This window comes from Oryza brachyantha, chromosome 2, assembly GCF_000231095.2.
Source record: "Oryza brachyantha chromosome 2, ObraRS2, whole genome shotgun sequence".
In the NCBI taxonomy this organism is placed as follows: Eukaryota; Viridiplantae; Streptophyta; class Magnoliopsida; order Poales; family Poaceae; genus Oryza; species Oryza brachyantha.
Window position 1 is genome coordinate 19,830,617 of NC_023164.2, and position 18,765 is coordinate 19,849,381.

The following is an 18,765-nucleotide window of genomic DNA, read 5'->3' on the forward strand; positions in this document are numbered from 1 at the left end:
TTGAAAATTTAAATTTTGGATTGTAAACATAAGATTAAGCGAAAAGACTGAGATAATATACTTTTTGTTAAAGGGAGTACCAAACAACATCGACCTTTTCTCTTTTTGACATTGTGGTGGTTCATTAAAGTCCAACCATTTGCATCACAATGATACTTTGTCTGATGTTCGCGAAATAAAAAACTTTAGGTGTCACGTCGAATGTTTGACCAGATGCTAAAAGGGATTTTCGAACATGAATGAAAAAACTAATTTCATAACACATCTGAAAACCGTAAGACGAATCTTTTGAGCCTAATGAATTCGTCATTATCACATGTGGATTACTATATCACTCATGCCTAATCATGAACTAATTAGACTCAAAAGATTCGTCTCGCAATTTCCTCCCTAATTATGTAATTAGTTTTTTTTATTTATATACATTTGTGCTCCATGATGTATCCAAAGATTCGATGTGATGTTTTTAGGAAAAAAATTGGGAACTAAATAAGGCTAAGTTGCACACCATGCTTACTATACCCCGCCAAGTACAGCTTCACCGGCGCCAGGGAAAAAAATGGTACAGCTTCACCATTGCTTGACGACAAGAGTTTATACATAGCCAAGGCAATAATGGAATACACGTACCAAATCATTCATACGCCGATGTGACCTGTTCCCGTTGAGAAGCACACTACACGCCATTGACAAAACAAAGCTCCAGCGTAACAAGAAATCAGAGGCGCTTAACCGATCGGAGCCCTCGATACCGCTGCACTATATATCTTGGCTGCCGTTTGCGTTTCAAGAAAGTCATTTCGTGGTGACCTAGACAACGACACAAACAAACATCATCTCTCGTCACAGGATTACAATACGTCAATACCCCACAATTTTGAATAATCAAGTAGGATTATAGATGTAATTTTCTATTTTACTATATAACTTTAGAAGCACAATATAATGAGGGAGCAAAGGCTGCAAAGAATCGACGTGGAAAAGAGGTTTTTCTTGCATGGATGTTCCAGGTTTCTAGCTAAATTGTTGTTCTTAGCCAAATCCTTGCCTAACGAAGTGTGCACGCTCATTTAACTTGTTCTAGGTCTGCCACTGACTACAGTAGCTTATCGAACCGATAGGAGCCCGTCTTTCATGTAAGCATGTGCATGATGTACATGGCTGCCTTCGCTGGTTGGTGTTTGATATTTGTACCTTGCACTCAACAACGTTGCCCATTATGTATTCTGACTATGCTCTTTCGTTCTCGTCTTTTCGTTTTCGCATATCTTATTTACTACCACTGTAAAAGAGAGTGGTGGTGATGGAGGATGTTGGTGAATCTGCCACCTACTCCACCATCAACTCCCTTCTATTTTTTAAAAGAAAAAAATTGAGACCTATATGTTAAACCAACTTTATTAACTATATTTTAATAAAATGCTAATGATATTTTTTAATAAGATCACGTTGCAACGTATGGGTAATATGCTAGTAAGCTAAATTTAAAATTTAAAATTTTAATTTAAAGTTGATTTTAGGTTTTTTTTCATCGTATTTTATTTTACAGCCTTGGCTGTTAGCTCACTAAGACACATAATAAAAGTTTTATTTATAAGTTATTACTCGTTTATAAATATCGAGTTTGACTTTTTCGTTTTAAAAGGCAAAAAGATGACCCCTTTCGCTCGCCCCCAAACACGGTGATGAAAACGTCCACGGAAATGTAATGTTTCGAGCCAGCTCAGGTTGATGTACCGCTCAGTAAACCGGTTAAATTTTCAAAAAAAAAATCAAATCAAATTTCAAGGTCTTGATAACCTGTCCCAAATGTCAACAGTCTCTGAATGGGTTTCACAAAACCAAGAAACCAATAATGGGCTTGTGAAGCCCAGCACCACCATCACCTCGAGCGTCACCTCATCATGGGCCAACCGATCTCAGGCCCATTGGACCGGAGCGCCCCCCCAATGTACGGCTAGGCCATTCCGGTCAAGGGCTGAAGGCCCGGCCCATTCAGCGACCCACCAGCGTACGCGTGGGGCCCACGCAGACCGACTCAGAAGGAAAAGTTCAATAAAGACTCCCCTGCGGGCTACAGGACGAGGCCTCTCTCTCTCGCTGCGCCGCCGCCGAAACCCCACACGCCTCCTCCTCCTCCTCCTCGCACCGTACCGCAGCCTTGGCGCGAGGGGGGCTGGGCTCTTGCCTCCACGGCGGCTGCGCGGCGGCGCGTCTACCTTGCCGTCCTCCGCTCTGCTGGGCCGTCGTCTAGATCTGATCTAGGAGTGGTCGCCTCTTCTTCTGGTGAGGGAGCCCCTGCATGCCCTAGCTAGGTTTTTATTTGTGGGGTGCAAGCGGTCGAATCCATCCAGATCCGTGGTATTTGTTCGTGGAGGCCGATCTCTGTTGATCCCGTCGTATACGGGTTTGTTTGATCTGTAGTTGTCTATTGCCCTGAATTAGCACTAGCGACAGCAGCAACATCTTGATTGGGGATTCAGATGAAACCTCCGGATTCTCGTTGAGTCCGCCTCTTATGTAGTACAATATGTATATCATCTGAGCTCTAGAAGACTGGCTGTTCTGATTGCAAGAATATTGTGTATGCGTGTTCTTTTTTTGCAGAATATTGGATCGTGCTAATTCTTCTCATTAGTTATAATTTCATGGTCTATTTGTTTGATTCGATTTTTGCGTTTGTAGCAAGCCCTTTTTATCAGCCATGTTTGGACGCATGCCAAAGAAGAGCAACAATACCAAGTATTATGAGGTGCTCGGTGTATCCAAGACAGCAACCCAGGATGAGCTGAAGAAGGCATACCGTAAAGCCGCCATTAAAAATCACCCTGATAAGGGTGGAGACCCTGAGAAGGTCTGGGGAGAAACTGTTCTTTTTTTTGTCTGCTCTTGAACTGTTGGCTTGGTTTGATTGACATTTTTCTTTTTGCTGGTTGGGCAGTTCAAAGAAATTTCTCAAGCTTACGAGGTTCTCAATGACCCAGAAAAGAGGGATATCTATGACCAATATGGTGAAGATGCACTCAAAGAAGGGATGGGAGGAGGCAGCAGTAGTGATTTCCATAGTCCGTTTGATTTGTTTGAGCAGCTTTTTCAGGGTCGCAGTGGCTTTGGAGGTAATAGAATCATGAAAAATGCTTCTGCACTTTGTTCCTTTATCCTTCTATTTGAGAAAAGAAGGCGCACATATTTACTGTTTTGTTGTTAAAAGTAGGTAGAGGGCATAGACAAAAGCGTGGCGAAGATGTGGTGCATACTATGAAGGTTTCTTTAGAAGACTTGTACAACGGTACTACCAAGAAACTATCCTTGTCACGGAATGCTCTGTGCACAAAGTGCAAGGGGTAAGTGTTTTGCAGGTTCTCAATTGATAATTGTTCTTTCCTGCTGAAAGGATTGATATTTGTTATTGTCTTAAATGGCAGAATCCTTTAAAGAAGTAGTAAGAACTTTGAGTTAATTGGAGAACTAAATGGATAAAAAACTAGGAGAGGCTCACTAGTATCCCTTGTTGTCTAACTATATTAGAAAAATGCATCTTTCTTAATCCTATTTTTGGCTGAAAATATGGTGTGCCAATCCAACATAAGCCTTTATTTTTAGTGACCTTTTCTGTCTCATTTTTCTTACCATTGTATTTCCATTGACCATCTAGAATTTGTAGAATATATACTGTACTGATATTTATAAGAATAACAAGGACTGACTGCGCATGATGAAACTTGGTTTACTTTCTTAACCTTTGAAATTCAGTTTTTCTGAAATTTTTTTGCTGGATCATTTGATGGTTAAAAGTACATCTAAATCTTATTTATGTATAATGGTTTAAGTCATACTCTTTTCCCCTTATTTCTCTTTTATTTATTTTTATCATATAGTTAGGCACTTCTAAGTAAATATGTATTGAAGTGGTAATGAAATGTGGTATGCACTTAACGGGTGCATTGGCACACATGCCATGTTTATTATATGGGAAGATGCAATTGTAGTTCACGTCTTGAAAAAGTTTGCCTATATTTGCATTAGGATGCAATTATATGTCACATGTCATTCTGTTTTGTGTTACATAGTCGTTTAGCATTTTTTTTCCTGAAAGTAGAGAACTGAAGAATATTAAGGAGGAACATAGTATATCAAATTAATAGTGAAGAGTTGGGTACCCACGTTAAAGAAGGAAGTGAGTGTTCACTTGGGCTTGAGCTGAATATATACATATTTGGCTCAAACGTGTCATGTAGCATAACATTTGATATCCCCCTTCCCATCTTTAAATTCAAGCTGAAAAGCCTTTTGTTCTTCTGAAAATGGGGTGAAATCGTAGGAGTACTACCTAGATAATGATCTGTACAAATAAGATTAAGTCTGCTAAGGCCTTTCTGAACAACAAAACAACTGGTTCTAACTTTTTTCTGGTAATATTACTTTGTTTTCTGTACTTGCTGTATGTAATTGCCCTATGGTTACACCTGCATTGCGTTGAAATGTTTGTAGAGTTCCATATTCCCCAACCACGCAGATGTCCAATTATTTCCCTGAACAATTCAGATGTTCGTTTTTTATGGTTCTCAACAAATGAAACTTGTAATTTTGGCTGTTGTAGTTGTTTGTGCTCCATTGTTACAAGGCTTATTTTATGCATTCCTTTTTCTAGGTTTGTTAGGCCTCACATCTCAATGTCGCCCTTTGTTTTTGCACCTTCAGGAAAGGATCCAAGAGTGGGGCAGCAGGAACTTGCCATGGTTGTCGTGGTGCAGGAATGAGAACAATAACAAGACAAATTGGGCTTGGTATGATCCAACAGATGAACACTGTTTGCCCTGAATGCAAAGGATCAGGTATGCCACTGTTGTATCTTCAGTAGAAAAATATCTTCTGGTTGAGTTTATCTAATAATTTACAAATGTTCAGGTGAGATGATAAGCGAGAAGGATAAATGCCCAAGTTGTAAAGGAAACAAAGTAGTCCAGGAGAAGAAGGTCTTGGAGGTTCATGTGGAGAAGGGAATGCAACATGGACAAAAGATTGTATTCCAGGGTGAAGCTGATGAAGCTGTGAGTCTTGTTTACAGTATCAGGCCTTCATGAATAAAATGCTTCAACTCATATCTTGCGTGTGTGTGCACACAATATGTCCAAGTGGCCATCTAATATTGCAAATTCTTACTTTTGCAGCCTGATACAGTGACAGGAGACATAGTTTTTGTCTTGCAACTTAAAGACCACCCAAAATTCAAGAGGAAGTCTGATGACCTCTTTATTGAGCACACAATCTCCCTGACCGAGGCTCTGTGTGGCTTCCAGTTTGTTCTAACCCATCTTGATGGCCGGCAGCTTCTAATCAAATCTAATCCAGGGGAGATTATAAAACCTGGTATGCTTTCTCCTCTTGTGACTCTTTTGTTTTACCCCATTGCTTTCAGCCTTCAGTTTCTATGTTGGACATGTTGATAGATGTTTTGCTTGGATAGGTCAACACAAGGCCATTAATGATGAAGGCATGCCTCAGCACGGCCGCCCTTTCATGAAAGGGCGTCTTTTTGTCGAATTCAATGTGGAGTTTCCTGAGCCTGGTGCACTCACTCCTGGCCAATGCCGATCTCTTGAGAAGATTTTGCCACCACGACCGGCGGGGAGTCGGTTGTCAGACATGGAGCTAGATCAATGTGAGGAGACCACCATGCATGATGTCAACATAGAAGAGGAAATGAGGCGCAGGCAGCAGCACAGGCGGCAGCAGGAAGCATATGATGAAGACGACGACGAGGATGCTGGACCTGGACCTAGGGTACAGTGTGCCCAGCAGTAAGAACAGTCCGGCTATTTGGATTAGACGTTTGGCGTCTCTTATCACCCAAAGATTGCGGTAGCTGAGTTCATTCTATTGTTCTTTTTTTTTTATGTATCCCCCACCTTAAGTAGCTGATGCATGTTATGCTATTATTTTTGTTTGTTGTCTCAAGATTAAGGAGCTTGCTATTGGTCATAATGATGCCGCGGCCTTTCGCTCTATAATTTTTACAGTCGCTCATTAATTCGTACAGCCACGTATTATTACTACTTTGAGCTAATCCTCTAAAATAGTTTGAGGTGATACTGATACATTAGTCGGACGAATCAACTGTTCTATATTATGCGTGTGGTTTATAGCAGTGTGGTGATACAACCACGCAATGCCCTATTGACCTCTGTCTGAATACCACGACGGTCTCACGTTGCATTCTTACACTCGTTTATACTCCAAGTGGCCTCAACTCCGACTCGTTTATGCTCCAAGTGGTCTCAACTCCGATGCATTTTCTCTGCTTGCTGGGCCATTTTCTATGATGCCGCTTGCTCTAGCCCTGATGCATTTGCTCTACCTGCTGGGCCAATTTTTTGTGCTGCAATTTGTTCAGGATCCGAGGAACCGTAGGTTGCGAGGCTGGGATGGCCGTTGATTCGTTGAAACAGATACACACCACTAGTAGTGGCCACTGGCCAGCTCCACTTGCTCCAGAAGATCCTAACTTCTGAATCTTCCGAAAATACGTCCACGCCTCCACCGTGCACCATTGCCGTCGTCTGTACTGCGCATCGTTTCGGTTGCACCAGCAGGAAACAGTAGTGGATCCTGCAGGAAGGTTAAACAAAGCCGTCGACCTATGATTTCATTGAACAGGTCTCTGTCTCGTATTAACATCTACTTAACGGCTAGTGGTTGAGATGTAACTTCTGTATGGACAGTATGCCTCTTCAAACTATCTTAGTCGGACTCCTTAAAAAAATAGCATTGGCCGGTCCTGCCAATATGGTGATGATAGTCTGATAGGTCTCAGTATACAATTGAATACAATTTTGGAGTACAGAATGAGTAGTTGTAGAGATGGAGACTGTTACCATTTGGTTATATAGCCCATCCAGTACATGACATCCACTTGTTGCAGTTTTTCTAGCCCAGCCAGTCCATGACATCCACAGAATTTCTCACATGTGTTTTTTAATTCAGGAGCTTAACTTTTAGCTATCCCTGGCTGGTAGTGGCAGCATTTCACACTCTCTCACAGAGTCACAGGCCTCTGCTATTTATACCTGGAAGGAAGCGCATCTCCCCCCTGCGATATTCTGTGTGCTTCTCTCTCCTCCACCTTGTCGTCGAGAGGAGGAGGTCATGGAAGCTGCCGCGATCCATGCACCCACCACCTCCTCCTCTGACTCCGTCTCATGCGTCACCAATGGCGCGCCAGAGAAGCACAAGAAGCTTAAGCGGAAGAGGAGCGCATCTCCTGCTCCTCCCGGCGGCGGTCAAGAACAGGTAGCGGTGGCGGACACTACTGGCACCGCCGGCGATGCACCCCGCGGTGGCGAGGAGGAGAGCAGCAGCTGCGCCGGCGCCGGCGCCGGCGAGAGTACGGGGCCGCGCAAGAAGGGTGACGCTGGCAGACACCCGTCCTACCGGGGAGTGAGGCGGCGGAGCTGGGGCAAGTGGGTGTCGGAGATCCGCGAGCCGCGCAAGAAGTCGCGCATCTGGCTCGGCACCTTCCGGACGGCGGAGATGGCCGCGCGCGCGCACGACGTGGCCGCGCTCGCCATCAAGGGCCGCGCCGCGCACCTCAACTTCCCGAGCCTCGCCCACACGCTCCCGCGTCCGGCCTCGACCTCCCCCTCCGACATCCAGGCCGCCGCCGCCCTCGCCGCCGCCGCCGCCACCACCGCCACCGACCAATGCGAGTCCTCCTCCTCCGTCGCCGCCGCCACCGCCGCCGCCGATGCCGAGGCGACGGAGTCCACCTCGTCTGCAGCGGCCAGCCCGAGCGCCGCCAGCAGCAGCGTCGAGGAGAACGCGCTGTTCGACCTACCCGACCTCCTCCTCGACCTGAGCGACGGCCTCTGGTGCTCACCCATCTGGACATCGGCGGCGGACCAGTACGACGGCGACGACGACGACAACGCCGCCGCCGCGCTGCACGAGCCGCTCCTGTGGGCCGAGCAGTGCTGGGTGCATCCCGACTAAGCCAACCCAACTCAATCCAATCCACACGTCCCGACTCGCCGGCCGGCCGGCCAGCCATTGCACCGGTCGGGGTTGGCCGGCCGCAGCAGTCAACCGATCGACGCCATGGTCGTCACTTTCTTTTTCTCTTCCACTTATTTTTTTTCTTCCTTTGGTACTGGAGGTGCCTTGCTTCGTGTGCAGTGAAACCGCGCCACGCCGCGTCGTTTGCGGTGGGCGGGCGATCAGGAGATGTGATTTACGGAGGGGAAGTCGTTTTAGCGCGAGGTGAAACAGTGGATTGCAAGAACTGCCTAGACATTTGATTGATCCATTATTATTAATTACTCTACTTGGCTTCATGGTTGTGTGTAAATCAATCCAGCGAACAATTTGGGAGTGCCTTGTGTGATTCTTCTTCTTCCTTTTTAAGGTAGTGTGCGTTGTAAATTTCAGAGAGATGTGCAATAGAAACGATTTGCTTCAGATAACAAAGTGTTAGTGTGTATATTTAGCAAAAACTGATATACTTCGTGGTGCTTTGATTTTCGTCTGTTTCTGTATTAATTACTCGTACTTCTCAACATCATTCTACGTTACAAAATGAAATAAACTCTAGTTTCAGGCGGGATTTTACTTAAATGGCATAAACAAGAATATTCTAATATTCTTGTCTAATTACTCTATAATCTCTTAAGTTTGTCGATTGAAAATAAATAAAATGCAAATATACCAGCACAGTGCATATGGGTGAAATGATTCATTTACCGTCACTAACAAGAGTGACATAGTGGTACAGAATCTTAACGCGGGGTGAAAACAGTCACATTAATTCGACATAGACCATACGTTGTTTCCATGAAAGCATATTTCTGCCCCTTTGTTAATTCTAGCTTATATATACAATTTATTTTTTCAAAATTATTTTGACATTATATTGCACTCGTCACTGAATGTGTATCGGTAAATATCATTTTCGTAGACATATCGATTCCAACCGTAGACAGTAGACTGCACAGTAACAATAAATTTGATTAGATGATGAATGCATGTAGCGAGATTCCAGAATGGCAAAAAGATAAAAGAAAAAGAAAAGAATCCAGGTATGTACTTCCGCGTGCCTGTAACGTACAGTAATAGAATATTACACCATATCTTTTTTTTTTTTTGCTTATAAGGGGTTGTTTAGTCGGCAAAATTTTTTTGGTAAAGATGTCACATCAAACGTTTGACCGATTGTCGGAACAGGTTTTCGGACACCAACAGAAAAACAAATTTTAGATTTCGCTTGAAAACCGCGAGACGAATCTTTTGAGTCTAATTAATCCGTTATTAGCACATGTTGGTTACTGTAGTACATATAGCTAATCATGTCCTAATTAGACTCAAAAAATTCGTCTTACGATTTTTCCCCTAACTGTGTAATTAGTATTAATGTTCATGTATATTTAATGCTTCATTTAGGTGTCCAAAGATTCGATCTGATGTTTTTGGGAAATTTTTTTGGAAACTAAACAAGGCCTAAACTAAAATTTTAATTTTCAGTATTAAATTGAAGTTGATTTTAGGTTTTTCACCACGATTTATTTTTTAGTCTAGGCTTTTAGATTGCTAATAATAAGCATATAAAAGTTTTATTTATAAATTAAAAGCCAAACAATCATCTTTACATTACAGTCTTATAGTTGTGTTTAGTAGCAATAAAAAATAGATGGTAAGACCAAACGAGTAATCGACAAATTATGCCTTCCTCCAAATTTCGGTCCATGTATGCTCAGTAGCCCTTTTTTTCTCTCGACAACAAGGAGTTAATTAGATTTCCATAACACGAGTGCTTTTCACTCCTAAAATATCTATCAGATAGTTATAAAATTTCAAAAAATACTAACATATATATAATTCTACAGTAGTCATCTACCCTCCTTGCAGAATTCACGTTCCAATCGATCTCCGCAAAGAGAAACAAAATAAATGGGTTCGGGTTATGAACAAATATATACTAACACAAGTACTATTCATAACCCAAATTTGTGTTGTTTTTTCCTAAGACGTGCAGGAATTTTGCATTCTGTTTTTAGTGGCATATAATACTGTAATCTATACATTTTAATACTTTTTTTTACCATTTAAACAAATTTTCATGCTCCGTATATACATAACTACATGCTCACAGACTTTTCCCCACACTTTCCATCACTTGCTGTTTCCAAACATATTTTTGTTCACACTCTCATGCTGCATGGTACTTCTGATTCTTCTGATCAAAATATATAATGTGAAGACAATACGAAGATACACTGCACTACCACCACCAAGTTTGGGCTCTAGTGAAATGGACCAAAAATAGGGTCACCATACACTCATAACGAATCCTAATATCTTTATTTTCATATAATAACAATAGGGTCACCAGTACGTGTCACATGACCTGGGGCGCCATACCATGCATGTAGTTCGGTGCACCGTATTTTGAAGCCACTCGGTAATTCGACCAAGCTTAAAAATACTCGTAAAACAAATTTTTGGCAATTTTTGTTTGAAAATTCAGCTGTCATTTTGGTCGGTAACCAATTGGTTTCCACGAAATCACATGGTAGCGCGCGGTTGTCAGTGCCTAAAAGATATTGGGAACCCTGGTCGTGACGAGGCAACATGAGAATTAATTAAGGCATACAAACACTATCACGAGGAAAAGTTCCTCACCAAAAACTTAATAAATCATCCTACATGTTGCATATACTACTTTCATTAATATGGGTAATTACGAATAAGATCAACACCTTAACATATCAATCAACGTAAAAGAAAAAAAAACATTCACAGGAGTATTGGTAGTCATCCATGGCATCTGTGCGCGTCCTCCATAATAAAAAAAAGGAAATACTGTTCTATAAATATATACTACATAATTGTACTGTCAGGTTGTATTCTTTCTCATATATTTTTCTTATTTTTTCTCGACTTTTATAAACACACTTATTGAACTAATAAACATTGTGTATTTTAAAAAAGTTTCTATATAAAAGTTAATTATATGATATTTCTAAAGTAGAACTTTAACTCTACAGTAGCTCATTCCGTCGTTTACACCGTAAAAATATCAAAAAATTAGATAATTTTTCATCTCAACATAACCTAAGTATATACACTGACACTTGAGGTCACAAAATTACTTCATCTGTTTTTTATTTTACGTCGTTAATTTTTATATTTAAGTTTGATCATTCGTTTTAGCCAAATTTTTATATAAATATACAAAACTATTAGTGATGTAAATGACAACAAAATAACTAAGAATTATATAAACTTTTAAATAAAACGAATGATCGAGACGTTAAATTAAAAAAAAATAGAGGGAAGTATATGCTTAAAACGAAGATTGATCCCGGAACATTTCTGCGATCAGTCGGATTGTGCTTTGTGCGGCCGATTCATTGCTTGACGATGTTAATAATAACCCTCTACACAAATACAATTCGATCGCGAGCGACAGTCTTTTTTGCCAGCCTCATCGCTGAACCAAACCACATATCTGTTCTGTTCTACAGTTCTAGTCAGCAAGACGCATTCCAAATCGCCCACGGCGACGAGCCCGCCGCAGGCTGGACATAATTAGGTACGTACGCAAGCAGCTCACCGTTCTATGTCGCCGTACCAAGGGACTTACTCCACTCCAGTGCATTTTTATTGGTGGTAAAATTTAATCCATACCCTTGATTTATTTTTATCGAACGACTATGATTAAATTATACTACCAATAATATTAGATATAGTAGAAATTTGAAGAGGTAATATTGTTCTTTTTATTGTGTTCTTTATTGAAAAAACAAAATTACAAAATACTGCTAATTAAGTAATTAACAAAGTAAAAGAAATACCAATTTTTCAACTGATAGTATAATACTATAAGTAAATACTTACAATGTATCGGAGAGTTGCCCATAAGCTTAATATGTCACCGGATATAATGATCCGATGTCTGACATTTTTTTCTTTTTTTTAAAAAAAAGTCCGTTTAGCTGTGCGAAGTTGACACACCGCAGCCGCTTTTTCGACGGGTACCATCACGCGCACACGGGAACAACGCTAGACAGCGTGTGAGAAAACGGCCTGATCGATAATTAAGCCCTCAGAGAGGATCCAATGCTCCGTGATCGCGGCCGGGCCCACCTGTCACCGTCCCTGTCCGATTTTTCGCGATCTCAGAAAGAAAATGTGTATATTTAAAGTTGTGTCAGTCCTTCCAGTTGCATCCTGGCACGTGGAGGGTATACCATTTCATTTTCATGTTAATCGTTAGGTGAGACGTAGGTTTGGATTAACATTGTACACTTCTACTCACAGTCGATCGTGTTTAATGTTAGCTTTGGCTGCGGAATTATGTATTTTTTTGGGCGCCGGGACCATATCTGTGCGTCAGTAGAGATCACCTAAAATTGGCCAGAGCAGCTAGTCCGGCTCTACACAGGAATGTCCCTAGCTAGCTACCTCGATGCATGCAGACATGGAGTTGAGCTGACCTCGTAATACTCCCTCTGTTAGACAAACTTTAGATTTGCGTGTCCAGCGTTTAATTATCTGTTTTATTTAAATTTTTAAAGAAATTTTAAAAAAATTAGTCACACGTAAAATACTATTCGCAATTTATTATCTAATAAAAAAATTAATCGTAAAATTTTTTTAAATAAGACATAAAGTCAAATATTATAGGGTAAAAGTGAAAGATTAGTTTATTTTGTAACGGAGCGAGTATATCAAATCCACAGTCACCTACTAGTAATTGTATTGATTGCTCGTGTTTTATGTTTGGTGCTAGAACGTGTTTTAGTGTGTCTGATGAGCCCAGTTGATTAATGGAATAGATATCTTAATAAGATGACATGGCCCATGACTGAATATATTGCCAACTCGACCCCATCTTTTTCTCTCTCGCCCTTTGGCCTCTCGGGCACACGTAGTAAAGGGCAAACGGGTACGCACGCACAGGTTTGCAAGTTAAGCGCACAGTACTACTAGCTCGTCACATTTACGGAGGACGTACTGCTCTCTGTTGCGATTTTTTATTTCGCGAATTAAATGGGCGAGAAGAGCCGATCTATTGCAACAACTGCATGCATGCCATCGCAGGACAAGACTGTAGATCACGACCCAATGGATGCTACCGATCCTGCCGATCGATCGATCGATCGATCTAGCCATCCAGCTCGTAGAACAGTTACATTTAGTTGTGGCCCCTTCGAACAAAAAAGAAAGCAACTCTCATCTAGTCTTTATGCATACGTGGGGATCGATCGGTCGAGGTAGTTTGGTGATATTATGTTTGTGTTATTAGTAGCGGATACAGAATTTAAAAATTAAGAAGTTGGTTACATTCTTCTTCCTCGAGCCCGCCCTCTCTTCTTCTTCCTTCGCTCTTCTTACCCCCCTCCCCCCCTGTTTCTAAGGGAATCCAGCGTGTAGAGGGGCTGAAGACCTCTTAGCCCCATACTGGATCTGTCCCAGCGTGTTATTGTGGGGTATCTAAAACCGTCGTTGGACGGAGTAAGATTGTTATGAATTTTACATCCCTTTTAACGGTTTATTACCACGGTAATCATAGGCTCCGTGACTGGCCAACCGCCGGTTTCGGCATCCATGCCCATTGTACACACCAAGACAGGCACCTTTCACCGCTTTCAGCAGGTTTCCTGTGTTCGGTAAACAAACCTGTGTCTCACGTTGGCACGTACATATACATTAATATACACATATCATCACTCAGTTTCAGACAGTACGCACTACGCAGTATCCCCACGCACTGCACACTGGTGGCTGGCAAACGGCAGCGCAAGCGCAACGACCTCTCGACGCGCTGGCCGCGATGGAAATGCAACGTAACGCAACGCACTGGCCACTTGGCTACTAGCTAGCGTTGGAGTGGCCGTGGCGACGACGTACACGTAGTACCACCCACCCACCCTGCCTCTCGCTAGCTGCGGCTGCAACTGTGTGTCCGCTAGCTAGTGTCCAGCGAGTCAAGTGGAGTTGTCCGACTGTTACTGTCTCGGCAGCTACGTTTTCTAGCTAGCTTAGGCAGAATTAACGCACGAGCGTGTTCAGGTAGGTCGTCGTCGAGATCGATCGATCAGCTGCACGTAAGTTGCAGTATAATCAAACGAGCTGGCTAGCTAAGTACACACACTGTGATACATTATCTAAAAAAAAGTACTCCGTGACAGTGTGATCTTATTATTTGAGCAATGTTATAGTATATTTTACTTGTAGCGACAGTAGTGTGGTAAAATTTATATCTAGCTATGTATTTTTAAATATTTTATTTTAAACTTTGGTAAGATATATTTATCTATTTTAAAATAATATATGACACAATTTTATCGTAGAGTTATATATTTTAGTTCTAATTTTATTCTCGTAGAATTTCTACTATGCATACTAATGGTGTAATATAATATAATCAGATCTATTAGATCAAATTAATGGACGACTTACCATTTCGAGGGTACGAAAAAAATCATATTATTTATATGGTTTAGTTGTGGCATTGATTGATTAAGGCCTTGTTTAATTCCTATTTTTTTTTACAAAAACATCAGATCAAATCTTTGGACACCTAAATAAAGCAATAAACATAGATAAATCAAAAAACTAATTGCATAGTTACAGAAGAAATCTTAAGACGAATCTTTTGAGCCTAATTAGAAATTAATTAGCCATAAGTGCTATAGTAACCATGTGCTAATGATAGATTAATTAGGCTAAAAAAATTCGTCTTGCGGTTTTTAACCGGAATCAAAAAGTCTTGTAATTGACTACGTTTAATACTTTAAATATATTTTCGATGTGATGTTTTTATAAATTTTTTTGCAAACTAAACACCACCTAAACAAGCGTGATCATGTTTCATGAGGCGCGGGATCCGCTTTTTTCTTTTTTCTTTTCCATCCTTTCACTTTTGTTGCTTAGTACACTGCTCAATGATGGCATGGGCTGAATGAAGACAAACGGGCAACAGGATACTCTTCCAGATCAAGAGCTATTAATCAATAGAAAATTGCATTAGTAGTAGCTGCGTGACGAATTGTTCTTTGATGTTAAAAAACTGCAAATCTGCAGGCGTAGTATACGATCGAGTTTCAGAGGCCTGGATTGCCTGTTACTACCAGGCGCTGACACTGTTCTAAAGGACAGAGTGATATTGATCTACAGTGCTAACTTACCATCGATACATAGTTTGCATTATTAATTGCAACCCCCACCTATTACAAAGCAAGATCCAAATCTCTAGGATCTCTGGATGGAAGATCCGGCATATTTTTAATCCTCACACGATCCCAATTTAGTACAGGCTGTAGTTCTATAGTGAAGTTCGTGTTAAGCAACCGAGTTATATAATTGCTTGCCAGAGCTGATGGAATCGTTTTTTTTTTTGTGTGTGTGGTATGTTTTTCCTGGTAGTGGTAACCTATGGCCGATCTGAATTTTCGATTTTTGAACCACCGGTAACCGGTTGGTACATGCCCTAACGTAAAATCACTGAAGCTTCTCTTCATTTCATTTTCTTCTCTTCCCACTTGACGAGTCTAAACTTTGGAGAAGCTTTAAGGATTGGCATGCTATGATTTGAAATGGTCAGAATGACGATCTCCTATATCAGTTATATATTGTTTGTCTGGAGGCGACGATAGAGCTGTCAATGAGCCAAGATTAGCAAGTCAGCCTGTTTAGACTCGAGCTCAACACAAGCTCAAAGCTCAAATCGAGTATACCAAGCCTTTGAGCTTTTAAACAAGCTCATCTCGAAAGCGAGCTCAAATCCATGATATAATATATTTTGATGACAGTGCCTTGATAAAAGCAATAATTGTAAATTAATCATATTAAGTAAAATATAGACAAGATTTAAAATTAATATATAATGTCAGCACATGCAAATTAGTTTATTATTTAAGAGTATAATAACTTATACTTAATTTACTATCTCATTAAATAAAAAAAATAAAAATATAGCTAAGCTTCGGATCAAGCTCAGGCTTAGTTCCGTAGGAGCTCAAGCCAAGCTTAAATCGAGAATAAAAAGAGCCAAGCTCGAGCAGCACGTGAGCTTCTTTGCCAGCCCTCGGCAATAAACGTGAGCAGCGCGCCATCGAACTCAGTACTGCGAGGCCCAACTGTGGTTAATTAGTGATAAGAACTGTCGGTGAGCAGTACAACCATCCTTAAATGAAAGAAATCTAAGTATGAATGTTGATAAGTTTTTATCTATATTTATCCTCAAAATCCCTTATATTTTAAGATAGATAAATATTAGTTATGCATACTAACCATAAACATTACTAACCAATTTGGTCATGGAGGCTGATGAAATGTTGAAATACACAACTGCATTAGCTATTTAGTCTGATAATTCATGTCATTTTGGAGAGCAACACAGTCTTCGAAACATATATTTGACTATAATTTTTATTAAAATAGACAAAAAAATAGAAATATTTTATTAAGTATTTTTAAGACATGTCTAGACATATGACCGTGCTGTTTTTAAAATAAATATTTTAAAAGTAATTGAATAGTTAAAGTTTTCAAAGTTTAAGCGCATTATTGTTCAAAACTGCAGAAATTATGAAACATCTACGGCATTTTAATTTCCTGCTAATCATACGGAGTGCAAGTATAATAAGTCTATAACTGCATAACAATCACGTTTGTCCTCGGGAAAGCAAAACAAGTATACTCGCTGTACTCTCACAAGTCACAAGTCACAAGTCTCCACTTTGACTGGCAAAATTATTAATTTGTCGAGCATATAACACTGTTCCTCCAAAGTATATATATAAATCGCTAGTTAATCAGCAGCAAGCCGTGACAGTCATAAGGATATCAGATAAACGTGTAATTAACTTGGTTGTGATCGCGAATTTGCGATCGAGGTGTGGCTATGGAAGCACAGCGAGCTGTGTGTCCGGTGTCCAGTGAATCAGCCGCCGCTTGCAGCTTCTCCGGTGGCTCCCCCGTCGTCGAGAGGCCGTGGTCAGAGAACGCCGGCGGCAAGGAGAAGCGGCCGCGCATCGACGGCCGCCGCCGCCACCCGACGTACCGCGGGGTGCGCATGAGGAGCTGGGGCAAGTGGGTGTCGGAGATCCGGGAGCCGCGCAGGAGCTCGCGCATCTGGCTCGGCACCTTCGCCACCGCCGAGATGGCCGCGCGCGCGCACGACGTCGCGGCGCTCGCGCTGAAGGGCCGCGCCGCCGCGCGCCTCAACTTCCCGGAGACCGCCCACGAGCTGCCCCGCCCGGCCTCGGCTGCCCCCGACGACGTCCGAGCCGCCGCGGCGCTCGCGGCAGCGATGGACAGCGAACCGGCCACGGTCGACGATCATGCCCCCCAGGTGGATGTCACCGGCACCGGCAACGCCGACGCGCCCGCGGCGCCATGCGCGCGTGCGCTTCCAGATGGCAATGACGACATTGGAGATCTCGATCTCTTCGACTTGCCGGGCATTCTCGTCGAGTTTGGCGTTGCGTTGCCGCCGTCGATGAACAGCAATGACGAGTTCTTGGACGACTTCCTCCTCGAAACGGCGCCATTGCTGCTCTGGGAGAACTGACGAACAGCTAGTTGTAGTGGCACTAGTGTTTGAAGATGTACCTGCGGTGATTGTTAAAACGCTTTACAAATAAAAAATAATTTATAAATAAAATTTTTATATATGTTTTCTTAGTGATATAAAAGAGATAAGGTTAAAAAATAATCTATGATAAAAGATCATAAAATAAATTTAAATTTAAGATTAAAAATCTAAATTTTGACTTAGGAAAAAGACAAGGGCGTTTATGTTTTTTTTCCCTTTGAGATATAGTCCGTACATAGTTTGTGGTCATAAGGACTCTACTACACTTCGGTAAAAATTCAGGGTGCTTGCTATACGTTAGATTGTCAGGGAGTAGGCCTAGTTTCGCTAAATCTTGAACTTTTCCGTTTTTAAATTAATTTGTTCATCAATCCAGCTTATTACAACATCAGAATTCTGATTTCCATCGTCCATTGCCATGTTAAATAAAAGTATCGCCAACTTACAGGTTTCCACTTAGTTCATGACAATCCTACGGTAAACTATTCAGACCATGTTTGTTTTCACTTAAGATTATTATGTTCTGGATTATTAGTAATAATCTAAAACAAATAGATGAATTATTATGGTAACTTATTATAATCTATAAGCTAGATTACTATAATCTAATAAGCACCTTCATAAGTGTTTTTTTTCAGATTATTAGTTGGCTAAAGACCCACTGCCATTTGATATTTCGAAGTAATACGCACCTTGTCACTGCTTATCCCAAAATAGTTGAGGGTATTCCGGACTTTAGTTATGCAAATCCAGTAATCTAGCCTATCCAATAATCTAATAAACAAACAGATTACAACTTATTCTTCTCCAACTTATTCTTCTCCAGCTTATAGTAATCTAACTTAATAATCCAGCTTACAATAATTCTAAGTGGAAACAAATAGTGCCTTAATTGTGAATATTTTGCTCCTACAAATATTCACAATTAAACATAATTAGCTTGAATTCTAGGATTCAAGATTTCTGCAAAACAAGTTGATTTCTACTTTGTTATCTATCATGTTCCATAAATTAAGACATTTTATCCCTTCAATAATCTTTAACTAACTATTCACCAATAATGTATTTTTATTAGGGGGGTGACAGCATATTTACAAACAAAAAATAGTTTATGAATAAAACTTATAAATACATATTCTTAGCGATATAAAAGTTAATTTTGAAAAATA

General features: G+C 41.0%; 3 protein-coding genes across 4 annotated transcripts; all 3 read left to right on the forward strand.

Moving 5' to 3' along the window:
* The first annotated feature begins 2,094 nt into the window (after window positions 1-2,094).
* On the forward strand, window positions 2,095-5,999 carry LOC102718146 (chaperone protein dnaJ A6-like). Of its 2 annotated transcripts, none has more exons than XM_006647563.3 (8): window positions 2,095-2,286; window positions 2,686-2,854; window positions 2,942-3,116; window positions 3,212-3,344; window positions 4,702-4,835; window positions 4,909-5,051; window positions 5,172-5,370; window positions 5,468-5,999. In XM_006647563.3, exons 2-8 carry the CDS (start codon window positions 2,705-2,707, stop codon window positions 5,803-5,805), a joined length of 1,272 nt encoding a protein of 423 aa, XP_006647626.1. In that variant the 5' UTR covers window positions 2,095-2,286; window positions 2,686-2,704; the 3' UTR covers window positions 5,806-5,999. The 2 variants fall into 2 exon arrangements, with proteins under 2 accessions (XP_006647626.1, XP_006647627.1); XM_006647564.3 differs by having other exon boundaries at window positions 2,096-2,286; window positions 3,215-3,344.
* A 1,110-nt stretch (window positions 6,000-7,109) lies between these two features.
* On the forward strand, window positions 7,110-8,486 carry LOC102707562 (ethylene-responsive transcription factor TINY-like). The gene has a single exon (XM_040521145.1). The coding sequence runs from the start codon at window positions 7,147-7,149 to the stop codon at window positions 7,987-7,989; it is 843 nt and encodes a 280-aa protein (XP_040377079.1). The 5' UTR covers window positions 7,110-7,146; the 3' UTR covers window positions 7,990-8,486.
* An 8,417-nt stretch (window positions 8,487-16,903) lies between these two features.
* LOC121053522 (ethylene-responsive transcription factor ERF039-like) lies at window positions 16,904-17,572 on the forward strand. Its single transcript, XM_040520636.1, has one exon. The coding sequence runs from the start codon at window positions 16,904-16,906 to the stop codon at window positions 17,570-17,572; it is 669 nt and encodes a 222-aa protein (XP_040376570.1).
* The last annotated feature ends 1,193 nt before the right edge of the window (window positions 17,573-18,765 follow it).